Source organism: Lactuca virosa, chromosome 1 (assembly GCF_052849685.1).
Source record: "Lactuca virosa cultivar CGN04683 chromosome 1, Lactuca_virosa_CGN04683_v6, whole genome shotgun sequence".
Taxonomy (NCBI): domain Eukaryota; kingdom Viridiplantae; phylum Streptophyta; class Magnoliopsida; order Asterales; family Asteraceae; genus Lactuca; species Lactuca virosa.
Window position 1 is genome coordinate 96599437 of NC_136426.1, and position 20288 is coordinate 96619724.

At 35.3% G+C, this 20288-nt stretch overlaps 2 protein-coding genes and 1 long non-coding RNA gene across 6 annotated transcripts in view; 1 reads left to right on the plus strand and 2 right to left on the minus strand.

Annotated features, from left to right (window-relative positions):
* LOC145152046 (uncharacterized) overlaps nucleotides 1-14038 on the minus strand; it is a 40720-nt gene extending 26682 nt beyond the window's left edge. For both annotated transcript variants that reach the window (XR_013732594.1, XR_013732588.1), the window contains exon 1: nucleotides 13848-14038. This is a non-coding gene — a long non-coding RNA (uncharacterized LOC145152046). The remainder of the gene's footprint in view (nucleotides 1-13847) is intronic.
* A 1123-nt stretch (nucleotides 14039-15161) lies between these two features.
* Nucleotides 15162-16795, plus strand: LOC145152030 (aquaporin TIP1-1-like). Its single transcript, XM_079075380.1, has 2 exons — nucleotides 15162-15630; nucleotides 16206-16795. The coding sequence occupies exons 1-2, from the start codon at nucleotides 15247-15249 to the stop codon at nucleotides 16572-16574; spliced, it is 753 nt and encodes a 250-aa protein (XP_078931506.1). The 5' UTR covers nucleotides 15162-15246; the 3' UTR covers nucleotides 16575-16795.
* LOC145151994 (carbonic anhydrase Nec1-like) lies at nucleotides 16622-19971 on the minus strand. 3 transcript variants are annotated; one of them, XM_079075378.1, is made up of 7 exons: nucleotides 19763-19971; nucleotides 19417-19634; nucleotides 17903-18009; nucleotides 17685-17799; nucleotides 17446-17613; nucleotides 17155-17208; nucleotides 16622-17010 (listed from the first exon to the last, which is right to left on the minus strand). In XM_079075378.1, exons 1-7 carry the CDS (start codon nucleotides 19842-19844, stop codon nucleotides 16942-16944), a joined length of 813 nt encoding a protein of 270 aa, XP_078931504.1. In that variant the 5' UTR covers nucleotides 19845-19971; the 3' UTR covers nucleotides 16622-16941. The 3 variants fall into 3 exon arrangements, with proteins under 3 accessions (XP_078931504.1, XP_078931503.1, XP_078931505.1); XM_079075377.1 differs by having other exon boundaries at nucleotides 17151-17208; XM_079075379.1 differs by lacking the exon at nucleotides 17155-17208.
* Nucleotides 19972-20288: the final 317 nt, after the last annotated feature.

Below are 20288 nucleotides of genomic sequence, written 5' to 3' on the forward strand. Positions count from 1 at the left end.
AGGCCAACTACATCTCCGATATCCAGTTCATAAATCCAATTGGATCTTCTTTCGCACTGAAAGTCGATGCCTTGCAAGTTGTGAAGTCCTTATACTTGCATTCGTTCCTCTCGACTCCTTCATCTTGGTTGTTCCTCCTAACCACTTGCGGCTCAGCTTGACTAATGGTCCTAATGTAGTCTCCTTCTTCTGACTGTCCATCATTCAGTTCTGGTTGTTCAACAGGCATCGAAGGTTCATCCCTGTTATGCAGCAACAGTTGCCTCATTTCTTTCCTCTGTTCGGCCATCATAGCCCGAATCATGGCTTGTACTCCAGCCATCATGATTGGCTTAGGTGCAGCTGCTACTATTGGTACTTGCTCAATCACTTGGGGCTGTGGCTACTGATTTCCATTTACATTGGCATTTCCGACTCCACTTCGGGTTCTTGCCATTTCGATCTGTACACCAAATTAGGCGAATTTAGATCTTTATTTACGTTAGACGTTTAAATTCTTCTTATCACTCTGAAACGTTACATGCTAGTTCTAATATCGTAGTCGAACGTTTAGAATCCTGAACACATAAGGTTTCTAGATCGGGTCGGCAACAGACCATAGATCCAATCAAATAATAGCATATACGGCATCTTTATAGCTATAACATAAATCATTTAGCACATAAAAGTATTTTAGGCATCTTTCCTAAAATAAACTAGTGCCCGTGTCTAAAATATGGTAGACACTCATCTCACAATCATCGCTTAGAATTCTAAGTTTAAATCCATAAATCCTACAAATTCCTAGTTCGCTTAAACTAATGCTCTGATACCAACTGTGACATCCCCAAATTTCACGGCCAGAAAAGACTGATCTGTTTATGCTTTATGTGAAAGTCAGAGTATACCTTTAAAGAAATATGTTGCGGAATTTGTTCCCAAAAATATGATAAAGAATTTATCAAATAATTTCCGAAGAAATGTATTTTCATTAAATTACAAACCTCGGGATGTCATTGTCAATACAGATCAAAAGCATAAACAAAAACAACATAGGCCTTATAAATATTCTATTTATTTCTGCTGGCCTATAATCCATAATCTCTCGTCAGATCTTTGCATCTATACTCTTGTGTCACTACCTGTAATACAAGAAATTGAGTGGGTCAAGTTTGAGAGCCTGGTGAGCACATATGGTTTTCAACCCACAATAAATAAGTTTATTATTTTCAACAATCATTCAACCCGATTACCCGTTCCCGTTATCGTCACTTTACGTCCCTAAAACATATATTATAAGGGACCTAGCCTAAGGATTTTTCATCGGGGTGACAACACTGCTTAGGGGATTCCTTAGCAATACATGTCAAGTAAGGCAACCATGAGGGGGATGGAGTACACCTGGTGAACACATAGTTCAAATAAACACCTACAGGGTACGAGCCTGTTGGCGTTCCACTGGACTGTCTAGAAAAGTCTGTGGTCGTCATCCACACTCCGCTAGATGGTTGGATCATTGTGAACGTCGAGGCCGCTCATCATTTTATTTCATCAAACATCAACTATTTCATCTACCCATGTTTTACCCAACATATTTGTAGATAGAAAATACATATACACTTTAGATCTGAAAAAAAAAAGTTTAAATCTTTCATCCAGCATAGATCTCATAATATAAAATACATATACAGTTTAGATCTAATTTTTTTTAATATTTCATCTAGCTTAGATATCAAGATAAACAGATAATATGCACACATAGCACGCAATTTATATAAACTACTTCATATCTATGTGTAAGATGAAAGTAACTATGCACTCACTTGATAAGGTGGTGATTCTAACTTGGACACCGTTTTGCTTCGACGAAACCGGGAGGTTTGCTTGAAAACCGGGCTCTGTGGGGGCAGAATTCCAAGCCAAAAAAACTCTTTTTCTCAGAGCCTTCAGGCGCTCCGAGGCTTTCTTCTAGTGCTAGGGAAGTTTCCTATGCTTGGGGGTGTTTGGGAGGTTTAGAGAGAGAGAGTAAAGAGAGAAGTGAATGAGTTTTGGTGTGAAAAATGAGGGCACTCTCGGTTGGTATTTATAGGTTGGAAAAGGGTCCAACTCGTCGAGTTTCTGGCCTCCAACTCGTCGAGTTGGTGCCCCTTGTCACCATCTGGTGGCAAAGCGTGGGGAGAAAGCAAGGGCTTAGATTGCGCCACGTCACGCACTTCGCAGCAGCACCCTTCCGACTTCTAAATTCCGTAACTTTCGCCTACGAGCTCCGTTTTCGATGTTGTTTATATCCACACGTAGGTGGGAACGTACTCTACAACTTTTTTTTAGACTCAGTCGCCTAATTTTGAATTTATTTTTAAAGTTATATTTTTAACAGGTCGGGATAGGAAAAGTCCGTTAAAAATTCATAACTTTGTCATCCGACGTTTGATTTCGTCTGTCTTTTTATCGTTGAGCTCCTATTAACGAGATCTTCGATTCTTATTTAGGTTGTGTCGGCTAAAAATCGCTCAATCTAAAATTCAAACCCCGAGTTGCACACTGCTATCCCAAATCTTAGAAATTCCATAACTTCCTCATACGAAGTCAGATTTGGACGTTCTTTTTATGCACGCTCTCGATTTAACGTATACTACGAATTTTGTTTAGATCACTAAGGCTAAAAAGTAATTTGTCAAAAATCACTTTTTACGTTACGTGGTGCCTTGTCGGTTTAGCCGTAAAACTTCGACATGTCATAACTTCTTCGTTATAACTCGGATTTCGGTTTCTTTATATCTTCGGAATCCTTCTCACGACCACTACAACTTTCTTAGTAGATATCGGGTTTATCTATGTTTTTATTTTTGACGCTTATTTCATTCTTAATTTGTTATGTCTTATAAATAAGTATAACGCACATAAAATCACATAGTTCACATAATATTCAAGTAATTCCTCTTTATTACTTCAAAATAAGTTACATTTGTTGACCCTAACTATTACATAATCATACTAATGTTTAGCCTAGAAACGTGGGCGTTACAATATTTCATATACAAAAAAGTTTTTATACAGAAAATATAAGATTTTTTATGTAAAAATATGTTTTTTGTATAAATATGATTTTTTTAAAGAAAAAACTAATTCGAAATTTTTTTTAAGAAAAAAAGTTGTAAAAAAACTAAATTTATGAAGAATTCATAACAAAATTCTGAAATCTAGGCCAAAATGGTAAATTTTTGACCAAATTTGTAATAAAATTTAAAATCTGGACTAAATGTGTAAATTTTGGACCAAAATTGTAATAAAATTTAAAATCTGGGCCAAAAGTATAATTTTTGAAAGTTGGATGACTCGTTGTCTGGGTAAAATGGTTAAATTGAATACGATTACCGGTTTTTAAGACTTAACTGAATAAATATATATATATATATATATATATATATATATATATATATATAATGATTAAATCGATTATGAGACCAATATGTACGAATTTTTTTGCAGTTTTCCCGTAACAATAAAAAGAGGTTGACTAACGAAGAGACAAGACATGGGATAGACAACACATATCCCAATCACCCACCAAAGCTCTGTTGGATTAGGTGTCTAAGCCCATAACTATAATTGGTATGTACTTGACACGATAGTAGCATGGTCCATTATGGGTTGCATTCTCCAAAGCAATTTGATAGAATGGATTTTGAGAAAGATGTTATTTGTGATTTATTAATATATTATAAGTATAATATATTTATTGAGGAATCATATTATTTAATTGATATTGATCAAGAATTAATTTGGAATTAATTTAGTGATCAAAAGAGACTAATTAAATTTACAGGGGTTGATTATGTAAATCAATGATACATATAGTTTGGGCTAATGATCTATGATTGATTGGTCATGGACTAAGTTAGTCCAAAGAGTTATCAAATGGTTATGGATCATAAGCCTAAGTGTAAGAATTAGGGTTTACATATGACTCTTGAAATTCTACACTATATATGTAACCCCTTAGGCCCCAAAATCGGACACATGTGATACAACAAGAGTATAGCCAATTTTGTATGCTCCTAACCTCTCTCAAGTTCCTCCATTTTCTCTTGGTGTTTTGTGAACCATTTGAGGCATCACACTTCGGGTTCTAAGCTCTTGAAAGGCCAACTTCAACAAGCTACAACAAAAGGTATTATTCTAACTAGTTTTTATGGTTCAAATATCAAGTTGCATGCTAGTTAGGCTTCATGCTTTGGAAAAAGAAAATTGCATGTATAATTAGAGAAAACTTAGATCCAAAGCATTAGGGTTGTATGTGCACCATAGGGATGTTATAGTGCTCAAAACCCAACAGTGGTATCAGAGCCTAAGGTGTTCTCTATTATATTGATGCAATTGTTTGATTTTCAAAGCTGAAAAATTGACATTTATGGCCACTAACTGGTGGACTCGACGAGTCCTATGATTGGACTCGACGAGTTGGATAATCTGGTTATGAAATCGACGAGTCCATTGCCTGACTCGACGAGTTGGATCATCAGATGGAAGTTTTTCCGAGTTTTTGGCCTGTTTTGGATTAGGATCATTACCACAAACTGTTTTGGTTCATAAAATTCGATTTTACTAATATGGTAATGATTATCCCATCCAATAACATGATGTTTGTCAAATTTTAAGATAATTACTTGATTTTGTGAAAGACTAATTATTTGTAGAATTTGAAATTATCTTGCTATATGACTAGTATTAGGTCAAATTGGTAAATGATAAATTATATAATATTTGTATTAGTTAAATTTGATCTAAATGTTTCTTGAAGAGTTTCATAACTTGTCCTCAAGTTATGGAATATGAAAAGTCTCATTCATGAAACATTAACTTTTTAAGTTATAGAATTCCAAAGGTCTTGAAGAGTTTCATAACTTGTCATAAGTTATGGAACTTGGAAAGTCTCATTTATGTAACATAAATCCTAAAACTCAAGAGGTTTTGAAGAGTTTCAAAACTTTCCCTCAAGTTTTGGAATTTGAAAAGTCTCATTTATGAAACTTTAATTCCAAACCCTATAATTTTAAAAGGTTAAAATCCAACCCTATACTATTATAATATTAAAGTTTAATACTTATATATATGTATAAGATAAGTCAGTCTTACCGTTAGTAGGCCTCATTTACGAAGCTAGTCTATAATGGATGTTTAAGGAAGCGACCTATAATATGACCGTCATTAGGTACACTCTTACCCACCGCACTCTTGACTAGTGGAGGGTTGTTAGCCGAATGGGTAGGATGAGACATTAATCCTCATTAATAAGTATAATGATATTATAAAGTAACTAAACTTTTATAAATTCCCAATCTTAGTTACTTTAGGAAAAATGTGAAAATGGTGTTATTCCATGAAATTGCACTTTGCACCTTGCTAAGTCGTTAGTGGAGCGTGTGTGGTTAACCGACACACTAATTTGGGACTAGCAAGGGTGGCAAAGGGTAGCTTGATGTTAATCATGGATCAATGGAGTGTGTGTGGTTAACCGACACATTGATCATGTGATATGTAACATTAAGAGTACCAAGCACATTTTCATGGTTATTCACACCTTGTTTGTGATCCTCGTTATCCTAGTCACAAACTTGAAGGGCATAATCGAGATTTAAACATGGCATTGAAAAGATTCAATGAATCTCAAAGAATCTAGGAATTTCAATTCATTTAAAACCTAATCTTCATTTTCGTTTTTCATGGTGGAAATTAGTAAATCGTCATTTACCTACCTTCAAATATTTTACAATTGGATTACGGCATCCCTATTCCGAATTGTAGAATATTGTGTTGGGTCCTAGCCTTAATATTTCATTTGGGTGTTATATTAAGGATCCTTATCTAATCTAAACTTTGTCTTCTTTTTCAGATGTCTACTTCAAACACTGCTTCAAACTCAAACTCTTCTGGCTCTTTTTCCCTCATGAACTTATATGGGAGGGTCATCTTTGAAGGATCGAACTTCAAGGATTGGATTCGAAACATCCGCATGACTTTTCACTACGAGGACAAAGATTATGTCCTTGATAAAGAGCTAAAGGAGATTGATGAAAACCCTGCTACTCCTGAACAGATTGTTGAATATAAGGCTCATTAGAGAGACGCGACAAAAGTGTCGTGTATTATGATTTCTACCATGACTGCTGAGCTTCAAAAGTCTTATGAGGACTTTTAGCCCTATGAGATGCACCAAGACTTGATGGAAAGGTACCATAAAAGTGCTCGGTAGGAAAGTTATGAAATCATTGTCTCCATGATCACAACTAAAATGAAGGATGGAGAGTCCATCACGACCCACTTGCAAAAGATGCAAAGGTTTGTGGACCGCTTGCTGAAGTTGAATGTCAACTTCGATGAAGAGTTGGCCATTGACATTATCCTACACTCTTTGCCTTCTTGTTATGATCAGTTTCGTATGACTTATCATATGAACAAGGAGGAGGTCACTCTAAGCAAGCTTCAAGGCCTTCTGAGAACTGCTGAAAGTAGTTTGAAAGGTAAGTCCGTTGTACCTACTCCTACTGTTGCTACCCCTGTCTTGGTAATTGGACATGAGAAGGGAAAGAAGAGGAAGGCTCCTTCTAAGAGCCACAAGGGAAAATCCCATTATGGATCCTCTTCTAGTGGGACCAAAGTTGGTTTTGCTAAACCCTCTTCAAATCCAAAGGAAGCAGAGTGCTTCCATTGTCATGGAAAAGGGCACTGGAAGCGAAGCTGCCCCAAATACTTGCAGGACATAAAGGATGGGAAGATCAAGCCCACCTTCGCAAGTATTTACACTATTCTGTCTAATAACTCATCACATGCTAATTCTTGGGTACTTGATATAGGATGTGGTTTTCACATTTGTTCTGATTTGTAGGGACTAAAAAGAAGTAGGGATGTGGAGCACGGGAAGATGAACTTGATCATGGGGAAAAGGAAAGTGTCGCATGTCACCAAGATTGGAGTTTATTCTTTATTGATTAGTAGTGGGTTAAATTTAGAATTGAATAATTGTTGCTACTCGTCTGATATGGCGAGAAATATTATTTCATTTCATGGTTTGTATGAACAAGGTTTTACTTTTTCATTTAATAATGAGATTGATAGTATTAATGCTTATTATAATGGTAAATTTTATTTTGAAGCATTGCCTTGTAATGGTATATATGAAACTGTGATGGTTGTAGATAACTTAGGAAATAATGTGTTGCATATCGATTCGTCCAATGGTTTGGATAAAGCATGCTTATGGCATTGTCGTCTTGGACATGTCAACAAGAAGGGCATAGCCCGACTCCAAAAGGATGGAGTGTTGGAGTCATTTGACTTAAAGTCGGATGACACATGTGAATCTTGTTTGCTTGGAAAGATGACCAAGTCACCCTTCACTGGTTCATGTGCAAGGGGTGATGGTTTGTTGGATCTCATACACACCGATGTGTGTGGACCCTTCAGATCTGCCACAAGGGATGCTAACCGCTTCTATGCGACTTTTACTGATGATTACAACAAATATCCCCATATCTACTTAATCAAGCATAAGTCAGAAACCTTTGAACAGTTCAAAGAGTTTAAACAAGAAGTGGAGAATCAATTGGGCAGGAAGATAAAGATGCTCCGATCCGATCGAGGTGGTGAGTATCTTAGTATCGAGATCCATGACTATCTTAAGGAATGTCGAATTGTTTCACAATTGACGCCACCTAGGACACCACAGCTTAATGGTGTGGTTGAAAGGCACAATCGAACCTTGTTGTACATGGTTCGTTCCATGATGAGTCGAGATTCGTTACCTATCTCATTCTGGGGGTATGCCTGTTGGGTTATGAGCATTCTAACACTCCTAAGTGTACATACAACCCTAAATACCTTGGATCTATGTTTTCTCTATTATACATACAATTATGAACATCCAAGGTATTATCCTAATCTAGCATACAAAATAATAAATATAACAAGATAGAATACATACCTCTTTGATGTAGAATGTCTTCATGAAGCTTGAGTGCCTAGTGCCCCAAGTGTGACACCTCAAATGGTTCACACAACACCAAATACACTTGGAATAACTTGAGAGAAACTTGAACACTCCTTGAAATCGTCTAGCCCTCACACTCACACATTAGTGCACGATTTCTTGAGCCATGAGATTCTTTTATATGGTGGCTATTAGGGTTACACCATGTAACTCATAACTTTACCCATTCCTTATGCTCCATGGATTTTAACCTCCATGGAGTATCCATGGGTCACCCCATGGACTTAGTCCAACATAAGGAATCTTGGATCACAAGCCCACATATATAAGAATGAATGATTTACACAATCAACCCATATATTTAATTAGTCTCCTTTTGATCACTTAATTAATTCCAAATTAATTCTTGATCAATACTAATTAAATAACCTTATTAATATATTAGAACTTATAATATATTAACCAACCTTAAGTGTTATTTCTCTCATTATAGTCTATCCAAATGCATGATGCCATGCAACCCAAATGGACCATGCCGGGTCGGGTCAAGTCTTACCAATTATAGTTATGGACTTAGACATTAATCCAACAATGCCTTAGAGACTGCCGCCCATATCCTTAATCTAGTCCCAACTAAAAAGGTTGCCAAAACACCTCACGAAATGTGGACAGGGAAGGTTCCCTACAGAAATCCTCGCAATGAGCGTTGTATTTTCAAGGTTTAGGGTTGCGAGGCTTTTGTAAGACGAGAGACTCACAACAAGCTCGAACCTCACAATGAGCGTTGTATTTTCATCGGCTACCTACAGAAATCCTTTGGATATCTCTTCTATAGACCGAGTGACAATGTTGTCTTCATTGCGAGGAAAGGGGTTTTCCGCGAAAGAGAACTCATATTCTAAGAGGACAGTGGGAGGAAAATTGACCTTGAAGAGCTTCAAGAGTTAAGTGATGAAGGAACCTCAAACACTAGCGCTCAACCCGAGGATGAAACTCCAGTTGAACCAGTTGACGAGTCTTTACCTCTGAGACGTTCCAGTAGAGTTAGAATGACACCTGAGTTTTATCGTTTCCATGTTACTACTGAAGGTGATACATTTATCAGTGATAGTACACTGGTAAATTTGGATGAACCTAACAACTACAAGGAAGCCATAACAGGCCCCGAGTCTGCAAAATGGAAAGAGGCGATGGACAGCAAGATTCAGTCCATGTATGATAATCAAGTTTGGAACTTGGTTGACAATGTACCAGGTCGTAAGACGGTCGGGTGCAAATGGGTCTTCAAGAAGAAGACCGACATGGATGGGAAAGTACACACTTATAAGGCCCGATTGGTTGCGAAGGGCTTTACTCAAACTCCTGGAGTTGACTATGACGAGACCTTCTCAACAGTAGTGAAGATTAAATCTATAAGGGTTATGCTAGCCAAAGCTGCATTTCATGATTATGAAATATGGCAAATGGATGTCAAAACCGCTTTCCTTAATGGGAAGTTGGCTGAAGATGTTTACATGAGTTAGCCAGAGGGTTTTGTCAATGCAAAATACCCTGATAGAGTGTGTAAGCTTGAGAAATTCATTTATGGATTGAAACAAACATCTCGCAGATGGAATCTTTGTTTCAATGCGAAAGTCAAAGAGTTTGGTTTTTCGAGAAACGAGGATGAGTCCTGCATATATGTCAAAGCTAGTGGGAGTATAGTTAGCTTTCTGGTGTTGTATGTAGATGACATACTTCTTATAGGAAATGACATTCCAACCTTGCAGGAGGTTAAGTCCTGGCTTGGAAAGTGTTTCGCTATGAAGGACCTTGGGGAAGCTGCTTACATTATAGGGATAAGGATATTGAGAAATAGGAGTAAAAGACTAATATGACTTAGTCAAAGTACCTACTTGGACAAGGTGTTGAAACGTTTCAACATGGAGGATTCCAAGAAAGGAGAATTGCCAATCCTGAGCAATACCAAATTGAGTAAGACTCGAAGCCCGAGCACCGATGTCGAGATAGCAGAAATGAGTCGAGTACCATATGCTTCTGCAGTTGGCTCGATCATGTATGCTATGACATGTACTCGCCCTGATGTGGCCTTTGCTTTGAGCATGGTCAACAGATATCAAGGGAATCCTGGTAAAGCTCACTGGACTGCGGTAAAGAACATTCTTAAGTACCTGCGGAGGACTAAGGATTGGGTTCTTACCCTCGGTGGGAGTGATGACTTGAGAGTGACAGGGTATAGTGACACCAGTTTTCAGACGGACAGAGATAATTTCCGCTCTCAGTCAGGTTGGGTATTTACCCTGAATGGAGGATCAGTAACTTGGAAAAGTTCCAAACAGGAGACTGTAGCTGATTCAACGTGTGAATCAGAGTACATAACAGCAAGTGAAGCGTCGAAGGAGGCGATATGGATAAAGAACTTCATTGGAGACCTTGGAGTTGTACCAGCTGTAAAGGAGCCTATGGAGATTTTCTATGACAGCGAGAGTGCGGTAGCCTTAGCCAAGGAACCGAGGGATCATGGCAGATCCAGGCACATCGACAGAAAACATCACTTCATAAGGCATCAAGTAGAAGAAGGACTCCTCGTGGTAAAGAGGGTATCGTCAGAGGAGAACCCAACAGATCCCCTTACGAAGGGACTGACTAGGGTTAAGCTCTTACTACATGCTAGGAGTATTGCACTGAAGGACGATATTAGTTTTAATGATTAGATAGTGTTTAGAAACTTGTAATAACTAAAATGTAATTGACATTTGATGATTTAATAAAATGAGTTTTATTTATAAGTAAAGTTACTATCTTGTGTCGATTGTTTACTATTGTTTCATTTTTGCATGTTTTAACTTCCAAAATAATAAGATTATTCAAACTATCCAAAGTCGATCATACTTTGGAAGTAGGTTATGAGACTAGACTGTCATGAATGAGTTTGTAAGATTGTCTAAGGTGTTAGACATAACAAAAGTTTGCTACAACATTCATGAGTGCTCTTGAAATAAGATTTGAGTATTGGACTAAACCCACGCTCACATGAATCACTTCATGGAATTTATCACGAGTGATTGTGAGACGATAATATCATATAGTCTTCAAACCTAGATATATGAGTTGTTGATTACGAGTTGGTTGTACATTGATAGTGCGAAACCGCATCAATAACTCGACGTTATAAAACGTGTTGTTGTGTATGACTTAACAAGTAATTAGTACAAGCATATAAGTCGAAGTTTATCTGTTCCTTTTATCCTAAGAGGACTAAAAGGGATATCTTGGGCCCCTCGATGATTTTGTTTTGACTTATGTGTCGGGCCCGGTCAGGACTCAATTGATGTGTTCAATTAAGTTCTATGTCAAACAAATCAGAAATCGGGAAAACAAACTGCCGGACAATAAGTATGACTATGTTCCATGTATTTGTCCGCATGATATCTTGAAGAACAGAGGATGATATGATCCCTTATCTAATGGACGCATCAGAGTTCGACAATGGCTTTTGAGAGCTACGATTGTTAATTGGATTTTCAAGCCGTGCTTGCAATTATAGTTATTAGACTTATCCAAGTGGGAGACTGTTGGATTAGGTGTCTAAGCCCATAACTATAATTGGTATGTACTTGATCCGATAGTATCATGGTCCATTATGGGTTGCATTCTCCAAAGCAATTTGATAGGATGGATTTTGAGAAAGAGGTTATTTGTGATTTATTAATATATTATAAGTATAATATATTAATTAAGGAATCATATTATTTAATTTGTATTGATCAAGAATTAATTTAGTGATCAAAAGAGACTAATTAAATTTACAAGGGCTGATTATGTAAATCAATGATACATATAGTTTGGCTAATGATCCATGATTGATTGGTGATGGACTAAGTTAGTCCAAAGAGTTATCAACTGGTTATGGATCATAAGCCTAAGTGTAAGAATTAGGGTTTACATATGACTCTTGGAATTCTACACTATATATGTAAGCCCTTAGGCCCCAAAATCGGACACATTTGATACAATAAGAGTATAGCCGATTTTGTGTGCTCCTAACCTCTCTCAAGTTCCTCCATTTGCTCTTGGTGTTTTGTGAACCATTTGAGGCATCACACTTTGGGTGCTAAGCTCTTGAAATGCCAACTTCAACAAGCTACAACAAAAGGTATTATTCTAACTGGTTTTTATGGTTCAAATATCAAGTTGCATGCTAGTTAGGCTTCATGCTTTGGAAAAAGAAAATTGCATGTATAATTAGAGAAAACTTAGATCCAAAGCATTAGAGTTGTATATGCACCATAGGGATGTTATAGTGCTCAAAACCCAACAAGCTCTACCCCTGTTTTTGATCCAGAAGTATGAATTCACCATAATCTCATCAAAATTTTGTATAGTGGAGGACGTTTTATTGTTGAGTACACTATCGTTCCCCGATAGCCAAATGAACCAGATTATGCTCTTGGTTTAAAAAAGTGCCGACTAGGCGCGCTTAATGCGCTAGGCGCCCAAGCGATGACCTAAAGCGCTTTAAGTAATGAGATGCGATGCGATTCCCTTAGTTGGTCGCCTTTTTCGCTTTTTCCCCTTTTTTACCACTTTGCGCTTCAGCGCTGAATAGTGCTTAGGGTAATTAATATAAAATGGGCTTTTAATTAAGTTAGGCGGGCCAATAGGTTTATATAAATAAAAAAGGATGGAAACGAAGAATCAATCTTGTCAGAGGCGGTAAACAATTACACAAAACGGAGCAAATCGTATCATCGCTCCAACTCATCTTCTCTAAGTAATTAGAAATCAACTTTGCTAATGTTTTCTACTTCCATTCCAGTATATTAATCTACGTATTATATGCTCTTCTCAAGTATGAAACTCTAAACTCTGAAGTATGAATTTTAGTCATTATATTTATATGTTTTTAGTTTAGTTGTTAGTGGTTAACCTGTGTTACGTAACTGTTAAGTCATACATATAATTTATAAGTTATCTGTTATCATGTATGATAGTTTAGACGATTTCTAGTTATAACTTATCAATACTTAGGATTTAGTATGATACTACTATGATTTTACGAGATTTTCAAGTATTTATTAGTATTTCCATATTTTTTATATTTTTTTCAATATGGCGTGCATCATGTGCTCTAGACGAGCGCTTTCGCTTGGTGCTTGGCGCATCAGTCGCCAAAGGCTTCAGCACTTTAGGACGCTTTACGCTTTTTAAAACCAAGATGATTGATTAGAAGAAGTGCATGAAGTAACTTCTTAGACTTAGGTGTTGTCCTCAAAGACTGTGCGCTAGATACCATTTCTGCCGTGTTTATAACTAGCACCCCCAACGATTCCACACCAATTTTAATAGTTTATTGACAATATCCCTCTTACAAATCTTGTAAAGAAGTCAGTCCTTTAGCGAGCTACAGTCCATTTCTTAATTAGGCATACGAGCTTTTACCAAACAAGGGTACTATCGTTAACCAACCATAAAGAGTAAATACTAGCTTTTATCAATCACACATGCTATCAACAATTAGTCATAAATACTAACTTTTATTAGTCACGAAGACTACTTCAGTTTTACTAAAGCCATCTTCCATGCATTTTCATTTGTTATATAAATATCTCTTTTAGCTATTAATATATATTTTACTACATTATAACTATTGTATTTACGTACCGTTAGATCTTTTTTTGGCGATTTAACTGTAATGAACATTAGGTTTTTCTAAAATCTTCTTATCCAATTAATTACTCGAGCCTTTACGCTCATCAAATCAAACTTTTCAAACATACTTTATATTTTTGTCGAATAGATATTCCAAAACATAACTATAAAGACAATTGTAACGCTATCAAGAATCAAGCTGTGATAAAGTCATAAAGAATCTTTTTACCTTTAATGTTGATTGCTTGAGTGCTTGCTTGCTTTTTTTTCCTGAAAGAAGTCTAGCAACTTCTGCAACATTCATCCCACATGATAAGTTGACTTATTCGATCTAAAATACACAGTTTAGAATAATAAATTATAAATAAGTTTAAACATCTATAAAGAATTAAAGTTTAACTATTTTCCCCCAAAAACATAAATAACTTCATAAGTTCTTTGAGTTATTCAGTTTCGTTTCCTCTTATTTGTATTCATACTATTTTCCGCATCATTCTCGTCCTTATTCATTTACAAATATATAATATTTATTTAATTTTTTAGGTGATGTTTGATTGAATATTATCCATAACGTGGCATGTCGTTTTAGTTTATCCATTGATTCGCTGGACTGACAGAGTGGATCCAAATCACTTCTAAAGAATATTTAGTTATTATTAAATACTGAAATGGTTTTTCAGTTAGAGCTAAATTGAAAGAAAATTGTAGTAAAAGAATAGAATTCATATAAAGCTTAGGACAAAAACGAAGAAGCTATAATATATGAATTAATAGTTGTAATAATTACTTTTTCAGCATTTATCATCACAGTTAATAAATTTTAAGAACCAAAGGGCTTTTAGCCCAGCGGTATTCGGTGTTGTCCTCTCTCCTTGAGGCTGAATGTTCAAGTTCTGTCGTGAACATAGGTGGATTTAAGGTGTACTGTAATTTTTCATACTAAGTCCTTATACTAATAAAAGAATATTTTTTTTTTATATGTATCGTCTTATTAAGCTTTCTAATTAATATCATACTACTTGTCAACCTATTTATTCTCTATTTCAAACTTCAAATTTTAAATTTTTCCTTCTAATCACATTAAATTAATAACAATAGAATAAAAATTAAAATAAAATTACTACAGATTATAAAGTCACGTATTTATTTAAATCAATGATTATAATTTTATATAACTAAAACAATATATTTTAGTTAATAATTTATTTGAAAATAATTTATTTAAAACACCTAATTAACAATTTTGAGTTTTTTACTATTAAAGTTTAATTAATTTTGTAACTGTAGTTCTCACGGTTTATAAACTATTATATAATAATATAAAATACAACTGTAATACGATAATTACGAATATAAGTTTTAAATTTTTAATTACTAAACCCGAAGTGGACTTGTCAAAACAAAACCAATATCCAAAAGCCTACTATTAATTAAATTGTGATTTTATCTAACCCGAATTTTAATAACACAAAATGGGGAGACCTTTGTGACCGGTAAACCGGCAGTAGCAGGTAAAACACAAAAACAAAACCAGTATATAAACAATCCCATTTGCATGCGATGTGCATACCAGTTCAAACCTCCCTCCTCCCTACTCCGCCTATCACCACCTCTAATCAATCCTAACCATGCCGATCCGAGCAGTCGCCGTTGGCCGACATGATGAGTTTAGGCACCCAGATACCATCAAGGCAGGGGTGGCCGAGTTTATCTCCACCCTCATCTTCGTCTTCGCAGGTTCAGGTTCCGGCATGGCTTTCAGCAAGCTAACCAGCGACGGCGCTGCCACCCCTACTGGCCTTGTGGCGGCTGCTATTGCCCATGCTTTCGCCTTGTTCGTGGCTGTCTCCGTCGGAGCTAATATCTCCGGTGGACATGTGAACCCCGCCGTGACCTTCGGTGCCTTTGTTGGCGGAAACATCACTTTGATCCGTGCTATTGTTTACGTGATTGCTCAGTTGCTTGGATCCACTGTCGCTTGCTTGCTACTCAAATTTGTCACCAATGACATGGTGAGAATTTCATATTTATTTTCTTTTTATAAACACAATTAATTTAATCTGTGTATGTTTACATGAAAATGGATGGATGAGGGTTATATAATTAGTACAATCTAAGTAGTTTTTATCAAAATAATTAGATTAAAATGTTAATAATAGCTTTATAATTATAATTTTTTATATATTAACTGATGTCAACCGATTCACTAATCCACTTAGGAGTTAAGTACTCTAAATGAATGAAGTTGTCTCTTTCATGTTTCAACTTTGTGGTATTCTCTTGTTTTAAAAGAAAATAATAATTATAAAACTAAAAAAAAAAATCATGTAGCTACATGTCTATATATATTATATTAAACCACCATCAAAAGTTTGTTCAGTGGTGATCATTCAAAGTTTAAACATTTCACATAAAATTGTTTCAAATTCGAATCTCTCATACTTTAATCTTGACATAACGCATCGTTCTAAATAAACATGTATATTGTTATTAAAATAAATGTTATAAAATAGTAGTTAAAGAATAATTTCGAAATTAATTGTATGTTTTATATGCAACTTAAAAGGGTAAATATCGATTTTTGCAGGCTGTGGGTGCATTTTCATTGTCTGCTGGAGTTGGAGTATCGAACGCTTTGGTCTTTGAAATTGTAATGACATTCGGGCTCGTGTACACAGTATACGCAACCGCAGTCGATCCCAAAAAGGGTGATTTGGGAACAATAGCACCAATTGCCATTGGTTTTATTGTTGGAGCAAATATCTTGGCGGGTGGGGCATTCACCGGAGCATCCATGAACCCGGCTGTGTCATTTGGGCCAGCTTTGGTTAGCTGGACATGGGCCAACCATTGGGTATATTGGGTTGGGCCTTTGGTTGGTGGTGGCATTGCTGGGCTTGTTTATGAATTCCTCTTCATCAACCAAACCCATGAACATTTGCCCACAAGTGCCTAAAGTTTATAAAAACGAATTCCTCAAAGTTAAGAATGTATTTTTCAAAATTTGATTTTTTTTCCGTGGATTTCGTTTGTTTGTTTATGGTCTGTCGATATTGGAGTGTGAATTACCCGTTTTGTCCCTGATGTTGTAAAGATTAACGGGTTTGTATTCATTATTTGATGTTTCTATCTGTTTGTTTTATTTACTGTTTGGGTATATGAAAGATTGTTTCAGTATATTTATTCCCATTGCACTTTCATCAATTGAAACTCACATTTTATTATATTTTCAAGATATTGGGTATTACAAATACAATAACATTCGTATAAACATAAATAAAAAAGTAATTATTCAAAATCAGAAATTGCTCTTAGTTGCTTTCTCATGGACCAATCAACTGGATGTCTCTGTGACGATTTGGCTGCAGTGGTCTTGAATTTTTTTGTGCATGCTGCAATTTATTCACCAGTATTTAGTTATTAAAATTGTTAACATACCTTAAAAAAACACCAAAATCTATTTAATAATTATTTTGTAACGAATTGCATGATAACTATAAAAATTTTCAATAGAAAAAGAATCATTTTGTACTTGCATCATGAACAGCATCACGTAACAATTTAACTTGATCAAGTGATACTGTCCTCACCTACACAACAAAATATCTAAATGTTAACAAAATGTAATAGTATCCTACCTTGAAATAAATGATACATTTAGTTTCACGATCTATAAAATATTTAAAACACTCTTCGATAGCAAAAAGTAAATACATGCATAAAGTTAATGATTAAAAAATATCTTTTCAGTTTTCATTCGGAGAAAAATTTATTCAGAGTATCTTAATCGTTTTGAATGTTACCAAATAGCCCCTACGTCAGTATACCTTTTTGCTGATTGTCCAAACGACACCTTCAGTACATGGAGGAACAGTGAGTGATCCAATATAGTTGTAGTATCTTCTGCAACTCATTTGGATTTCTCTAGGATCAATCACCCCCGGGTGTCCATGTTCTTTATCTTCTTTCACCAACGATGTTATATTTGGAATCAACTGAAATTAAAAATATTGTTAACAAACTAATATATCTTTCTTTTTTGTTAAAAGTGTCAATATGTTTTTACCTTGGTAAGAAAAGGGTTTGGTTTTCCAATCTTGTAGAGGACACCAATGACTGCAATCTTGTGTTTGGAAGTCGGGTCTGTGGTCTTATGAACCATGTGTAATTCCAAAGAGTACCTGCAAAGTCAAAATTAATTTCAATGAATTTGGTCAACAATTTTAAAAGTCGACGACATTGATTTTGACCATTAAAAAAGTTAACATAAAGAGAGAATTTGACCTTCTACCATTGATGGTGTGCTCGGAAGGTGAGTGCCAATGGGCTTGTATTAGTGAGAAAACCGTCCCATTTATTTCGATCGAGCCAGCATTGCTCTCCCAATGAACCTACATTCAAATTATAAATCAAATGAAGCTAAATAAAAATTGCTTAAAACTGTGTTTTTATTGTATATTTATAATGAAAATTTTCTTCATAAGTATTAAGTTTATTAATGTGTGTTGTGCAAGGATATTATTTTAGCACAACTCGATTAAAAAACTCAAGAAATCAATTAATTTCACCAATACGTGTGTCCATGTCTTTTGTGTAACGGTCATATTTTAAACCTATTAATAATATAATATAATAATTTATTAGCTGATAATCGTGATGGGTTGATAATTCTTGGATTTGTATATCCAGTTTTATATGTCTCAGATAATAAGAATTTTACATCTCATGTTAATTTTTTAATGGGTACTTCTTTATCGTTAAACTAAAAATGTATATATAATTTTTATTGTGTCTACCAAATTACTTTTACATCATATTATATACTCATGTTATATTTTCAATAAAGAATGTAAAAATCAAGACATATAATTGTAAATCACTAGAATTTATTTAATAAAATGTAGGTTGTATGGATATGTATGATGTGGGTGGGGGTATGGAGGGGTAGATCTACATACATGTAGGCCTGTAGGCAGGGACGGAACCAATTAGTTGGTAGTGCTACCCCTCATTCTCTCCCGACATATGTTAAAATTTTGGATTACTTTTATATTCATGTAGTGCACTGCTAAATTAAATGGTGCTCCTATCTTAAATAAAAAGCCCAAAAAATCTAAACTACTTCCAAATAATTAATGGTCCACTAAATGAAGGGAGTAGCCCAAATGTGTAAACAAAACTCCAATATTAACGTAGCCAACAACAATATTTCAACAAAACAAAGGGAAAAAAAAATTGGGTTTTCTTTCTCCTGCCCCCTTGCTTCACACGACAAGGCATGTACAACACAAATGAGCTTGGCATTTTGGTTTTTTCCACTAGTAGCAACCGCAACCATTGAAATATGATTTTCCGTATTTAAGCTTTTGAAGACCGACTTACGTAATAAAATGGGTAATGATTTTATGAACGATGTTTTGATTTGTAGCGTAGAAAAAGAAACACTTATATATGTTAAAATTGAACGAGTGATGGAACGCTTTTAAAAAATGAGTAAACGAATATGTCAAATTTAAAATGTAAGATTTTTGCACTAGTTTGTTGTATCTAATTAATCATAATTTTAAAAAATTATCTTATTACTTTTTATTGGGAATTTTTGGTGCTACCCTTTGTAAAAGTTTCTGGTTCCGTCACTGTCTGTAGGGTGCATGGACGCCACTTGTTAATGGGTCCAATCCCTACATGATTTTTTATATATATTGATCATTATATTATTTTAGTATATAGTATATTATAGACCTTTCATTTAATGTTGTTCTAAATGTATATATCAAGTAGGTGTGTAGATGTCTCACCGCTATATCGTGTCCACGATTAGCTATAATCGCGATGCATGGCTTGTAGCTTCTTGCCAACTTGTTAGATTTGTGAATGATATCAACTCTTTTATTCGACAAGTCAATCGGAGACTGCATTTTACCATTGTTACAAGCATACCATTCTTTGTGTAGCTCACCCCATTTTAAGGGTCCTTTTCTGCTTCCTTTTATGTAGTCGAACTCTCTCTCATCCTCTACACACAAATTCAAACCATCAAAATTGGACAAGGATCAAAATGGCTCGAATTCCGTACTAAATGTAGAACAATGCATGTTATGATAAAGTCGAGGTAACTGAATTAGAATGGAGGAGTGAACTAACCAACTTCTTGAGCATAGATCCGAATGGGATGCAAAATGATAAGTAAAAGTAGTAAAGACCAAATTCTGAAACCAATGTGCATTGTGTGGCTATTGAGGTGGAAGGCCAATGGATTTGATGGCGGTGATTGCAGTGGTGGCGGCCGAAGAGGAGGAGGAGGAGAGTGAAAATTTAGCTAGGTGGTAGTTTAGTTAAGAAGATGTAGTTAAGTGGTGTACATCTAAGAAAAGAATCATAAATATTATTTTCTTTTACTTTTAAAAGTGATGGAACGTACTAGACAAGAAGTATTAGTGGTTGATGCAATGAAGGAAAGAATCATAAATACCATTTACTTTTTCTTTTAAATCTAGTAAGTTAATAAAATATGTTTAACTATTGGAAATATTGTTATTGATCAAAAACAAATATATGACATGATCCGTAAAAGTAGTTGATAATTGATAATTGGTAGTTGATAACTGATAGTTGAAAGCTAAAAGCTGGTAGTTGGTAGCTGGAAAATTGAAACTAGAAGATGGTAGTT

Bases quoted from the DNA above. Each gene is read 5' to 3' on its own strand.
- LOC145152030 (XM_079075380.1), top strand. From the start codon at position 15,247: ATGCCGATCCGAGCAGTCGCCGTTGGCCGACATGATGAGTTTAGGCAC. The intron at 15,631-16,205 runs GTGAGAATTTCA...CGATTTTTGCAG, and splicing joins AATTTGTCACCAATGACATG to GCTGTGGGTGCATTTTCATT.
- LOC145151994 (XM_079075377.1), bottom strand. From the start codon at position 19,844: ATGCACATTGGTTTCAGAATTTGGTCTTTACTACTTTTACTTATCATT. The intron at 17,209-17,445 runs GTATACTGACGT...TTTGTTGTGTAG, and splicing joins TTTGGACAATCAGCAAAAAG to GTGAGGACAGTATCACTTGA. The intron at 17,011-17,150 runs GTACAAAATGAT...AATAAATTGCAG, and splicing joins TGATGCTGTTCATGATGCAA to CATGCACAAAAAAATTCAAG.